This window comes from Dissoconium aciculare, assembly GCF_010015565.1.
Source record: "Dissoconium aciculare CBS 342.82 unplaced genomic scaffold K489scaffold_41, whole genome shotgun sequence".
NCBI classification, from domain to species: Eukaryota; Fungi; Ascomycota; class Dothideomycetes; order Mycosphaerellales; family Dissoconiaceae; genus Dissoconium; species Dissoconium aciculare.
This window is the reverse complement of record NW_022984991.1, coordinates 1-4,814: the sequence shown is the minus strand read 5'-3', so window position 1 is coordinate 4,814 and position 4,814 is coordinate 1. Positions and strand designations below refer to the sequence as shown.

Below are 4,814 nucleotides of genomic sequence, written 5' to 3'. Positions count from 1 at the left end.
TTTTTTTCCCCTTTTTTTCTCGGAGGGTGGACAGACCCTATTTATGTACCCCTTGCCTGTCCACGCTATGCACCATTGCCACCAACATTTAACACTCCCCCTTGGTGGTAATCGATACTCCCCCGGATCCATATTTTCTATCCTCTTCATAAATCAAGTCACTTCACGCCCAACGCCATCCTGAATTCAATGAACTTATCCTTGTTCAGGGCCTTTGTCATCCCATCCGCGACCTGCTTTTGTGTTGGCACGTACTTCATGTCTACTGTGCCGTCTGCCACCTTCTCGCGTTGGAAGTGGTGTGTAACGTCGATATGCTTCGATCGATTGTGGTGCTCCGGGTTCCTCGCGAGGGCCATGGCTCCTTGGTTATCGCAGTAGATTATAGTTGCGCTGACCTGTGGTTGCTCTAGCTCCTTGAAGAGTTCTCTGAGCCATACCGCCTCCTTCGTAGCCTGGCCCTGACCGATGTATTCCGCTTCGCAGGAGGACAGTGCAACGACCGATTGTCTCTTGGCCTGCCAGGAGATTGGTCCACTTCCGACGTTGAATACGAATCCAGACGTGGAGCGTCGTGTGTTTGGGTCCCCTGCGTAGTCTGAGTCGGTGAAGCCGGTCAATGGCTGTAGTCGTCCCTCGTAGACCAATTTCATGTCCAGCGTGCCGCGCAGATACCGTAGGATTGTCTCGACAATCTTCCAATGCTCTTCTAGAGGGTTTGACCCATACCGACTGACGAGAGACACTGCGAATGCAATGTCCGGTCGTGACCCCAGCATTGCGTACATCAGGGATCCAACAGCACGTTGGTACTTGCTCCGCAGGGCGTCGGGTGCGGTGTATCCTTCTGGGATACGTGGCGGTTGAGCTTGATAAGCGGATATCGGTACTACGGCGACTTTCTGGTTCATTAGACCGAATTCATCAATGATCTTCTCGATATAGCCCTTCTGTCCAAGATAAAGCTTTCGGTGCGGCCGATCTCGATGAATGGTCATTCCCAAGTAGTAGCTGCACGGTCCGAGATCTGTCATCTGGAATCGCTCGTTCAGGCGCTGTTTGATCTCGCTAATGGACTCCTTCCGTGGTCCCAAGATCAGGAGGTCGTCAACGTAGACGGCAATGTATTCACCGTCCCTTGCGAAGACACTGTGGTCGGACGTAAGGGGCTCAAAGCCGAGCTCCTTTAGGTAAGTTGATAAAGTCTGGTACCAGATGCGTGGTGACTGCCGAAGCCCGTATAGTGCCTTCTGCAGGTGGCATACTGTGCCGGAGTTTCCATATCCCGTTGGATGCTCTACCCATACGTCCTCCTTAATCGCTCCGTATAGAAACGCCGTCTTGACGTCCATTTGTTCAATTTCAAGGTCCTCCGCAGCGGCAATAGCGAACAGCGCTTTGTAGCTCATTGGCTTTACGACCGTTGCAAAGGTTTCTGCGTAGTCGAGTCCCTCTTGTTGCTGGTTTCCTCGAACTACCCATCGAGCTTTGTACTTCAGGATGGAGCCGTCTGGTCCTCGCTTAAGCTTAAACACCCATCGTCCTGGAAGGATTCTCCTTCCGTGGGATGAAGGCTCGCTACGGTTGACCTCCTTCCACGTTTGATTGTCGGTCAGCGACTTCAGTTCATCCTCCATCGCTGCCTTCCATTCTTGCCACATCGAGTCCTGTTTGGCCTCCTCGTAACTCTTTGGTTCGTAGGGCTCGGCCGCCGTGTTGGCATGGTACGCGAGTAGGTGTAGGTTGCCGTCGATCCGAGAATTGATGCCTCGACCTATTCTCGTTGACCGACGAAAGCCTGGTCCTTCCTCGATCGTCCTGCTGTGCACGACCCTGGGGCCTGGAGCCACTTGTATAACGTCGTCGTCATCTGAGAGGGTCGCTGAAGGGATCATTACTCCCCCCGCTCCTAGCTCATCGGATTCGTCGCTATTTATGAGGTCTCCAGGTTCATTTTGACTCGTCGATGGGTCTAAGAGGGCCGAGTCTGGTACCCTCCGTGTATCCTCTCCCCCCCAGCTCGGCGACTCGGCTATATCGACGTCCTGTCGAGCTGTGGTTCGGGGTTCAGTTCTATCAATCACTGGGTCTACAGTGCTTCTGTGGTGCTTGGTTGGGGGCTCCTTATCGGAGCTTTCCTCCTCCTCACCAGCCCCGTTATTCTTTTCATCGAATACTACGTCCTTTACCCAGAAAGTTCTTCCGTAGTCATCAACGACGCGATAGTGTGAATCTTTCCGAAAGGCAAGAAGTCTTACGGCCCTTGACTGGCCGAACCTCGGTCGATCCTTCTTCGGGATTCTCGCCCATCCTTTAGATCCGATAATACGAATATGGCTCAAGTCTGGTTGTACCCCTTCCCATGCCTCGTAGGGTGTTGTTCCTAATCTCGTGCTAGGGCTTCGATTTCGGAGGTAGTTGATACCCTGGACGACTTCAGGCCAGTACTTGTCCGGGATGTTCTTGTCAATCATCGTTGGACGGAGCTTATTCTTGATTACGCGATTGAGGACTTCCGCGGCTCCGTTCTCCTGATGCTGGTCCGTTACCGTGAGCTCGTGGGTGATGCCTTGGTCTTTCAGCCACGCCTTCAACCACACTGACGTGAATTCTCCTCCCTGATCAGTGTGGAGGGTGCGGCACCACCGTTCCGTCGTTCGATTTCTCTTGATGAAATCGATAATAGCGTCCCCTGCTTGGTCTTTTGACTTCAGTGGGATCGTCTCGCTCCATTGCGTGAAATCGTCGAGGATAGCTAGCCAATATCGGAAGCCGCCATGTCCTTCTGCCCTAGGACCAACGATGTCCGCGTGTAGAAGGTCGAGCTTCCATTCTCCCCGTTGCAGGCGATGGGTGTGCGGTCGGTCCTTCTGCCGCTCGCTGGCGCAGGGGTGACAGGTGTCGTGGCCCTGGTCCACGCGGATCCCAGTAGACATGTTCTTCAGCTTCTTAAGGTTGTCTTGACCGAGATGAGCCATTCTTCTGTGCCACAGCCACAGCTCCGGGTCGACTTGGTATGCAGCTAAGGAAGTGCCGGATGTCGGGGTGGTGTCGAGGCTCATGATTCCGCGGTCGATCGTGACCAGTAGTCCATCAATGATGGCTCCAGAAAGGGTCTTCTTGAATGAGCCGATTTCATGCCAAATTTGATTCATGCTGATCAGGTTGACCCCGACGGTAGGGCAATATTGTACGTTCTTGAACACCACGGGCACTGTTGTTTTCTTATCTGTTTTGCAATAGATGCGGATTGAGCCAATCCCTACCGGCTGCACTTGAGATCCCCCAATGCCGTTTGATACGGCTCCAATAATGCTACGGTAGTCCTCAAGGAAGACGTCCTTTCGACCTATAAGATGTCCGCTGGCCCCGCTGTCAAGGATCCATTTGTCGTACATATTGTATCTAGTGGCGGCGAGGGCGTGTTCGGTTACTGAGGCGAGCGATTGTCGTGTCTCTTCCTTTGACGGGCTTGATAGCTTGCCGTCTTGTAGTCAGGCGGATTGTTGTCCTTCGAAGGTCCGTCCATCGGTTGCGGAGAGTTGGTTTATTCTCTGCTGTTTGTAAGCTGCTTCTCGGCCAATCGCCCATTGAGGTTTCTTGTCTGGAAACTTCTTCCAGCATCCGGAGCTCTCGTGCCCCCCCTTACTACAGTGCTGGCAGCGTTTCCGCTTGTGATCTCTTCCAGAGAAGAACGATTGGTTCTCGTTGCCAAGCTTCAGACGGTTTTCCCATGCCTGAGCCTCACTAACAAGCACCGGGAACCGGACGCTTGGAGGGTCCGTTGGTTTGGCGTCTACCCGAACGGAGATCTTATGCCGTGACTCAATGCCAAGGGAGAAGGACTGTTGTAGGGGTTCGTCCAGGCCGTTAACAAACATGCCGATAAGGAATCCCTCATCCGGCTTGCTCTTGCAGCCGTTCATCTTATTCCATCGCCGCTCCAATTCCGCAGCGAATTCAGCAACGGTCCCTCCGCAGCTCGATTGGGTGCAGCGGGTAAATTCCCTTACATCAAGTAGGAAATTGGCATCCTCTGTTCCGCCAAAAGTTTCGACTAGCTTGTCAAAGGCTTCTTTGACATTGATAATGCCCTTGACAGCTTGGTAGGCGGTATCCCCGAGTGTCGTTTCAAGCATAGCTTTGGCCGCCATGTGATTAGTCTCCCAGGTTTCCTTTCTCTGTCTGAACGACGCCTTGGTTTCTTCGATGTCTTGCGTTGGCTCAGGGGCCTGGCTCTTCATCAGCGTTCCGTGGTTGTTACGGTAGAGAAGCTGTAGGACCGTTCTTTCCCAGGATACGAAGTCCGCTTTGGAGTTGAGACGCGTGAACGTCGCCTTATCACAGGCGTCGCCCATCTTGCTGCGTAGATACAGCCCCAGGGTATGGGGTGCTGTCGAGTGCCAGACGTGTGATTGAGAGACAAAACTTCCGGGCGGTGTTGAGACTTCGTGATCGATAAAGTTCGGTTGCAAGGATCAGGTCGGCAGGGCTTAGTTCCTGCTTGTTGTCCTTGATGTTCGGCAACGGTGTTCGAACATATACGACCCTCTTAGAGCCTCTTCCTGTTTAAAGAATTGTCAGTCAAAGTTTCGATTTAGGAGGTGATTGCGGAGATGCGGCGTGTTCAGCTCTGGTCTAGAGTGTTCAGCTATGGTCCGGGATGTTCAGCCGTAGTCCGGAGTGTTCAGCCGTGGTCCGGAGTGTTCAGCCGCGGTCCGGATTGCGGATGTGTCACTCCGGTTGTCTGGGGATGGCTTCCAGCTTCCTCGGTGCAGCGCAAGTGTGCATTGACGACAGCTCGTCAAGGGGCA

The 4,814-nt window shown here is 53.3% G+C and overlaps 1 protein-coding gene across 1 annotated transcript; it reads right to left on the bottom strand.

The window, feature by feature from the left end:
* Positions 1 to 3,494: 3,494 nt before the first annotated feature.
* On the bottom strand, positions 3,495 to 4,358 carry K489DRAFT_414378 (uncharacterized protein; the record flags this gene model as incomplete). Its single annotated transcript, XM_033608165.1, has 1 exon — positions 3,495 to 4,358. One exon carries the CDS (start codon positions 4,356 to 4,358, stop codon positions 3,495 to 3,497), a length of 864 nt encoding a protein of 287 aa, XP_033454728.1.
* Between the last annotated feature and the right edge of the window lie 456 nt (positions 4,359 to 4,814).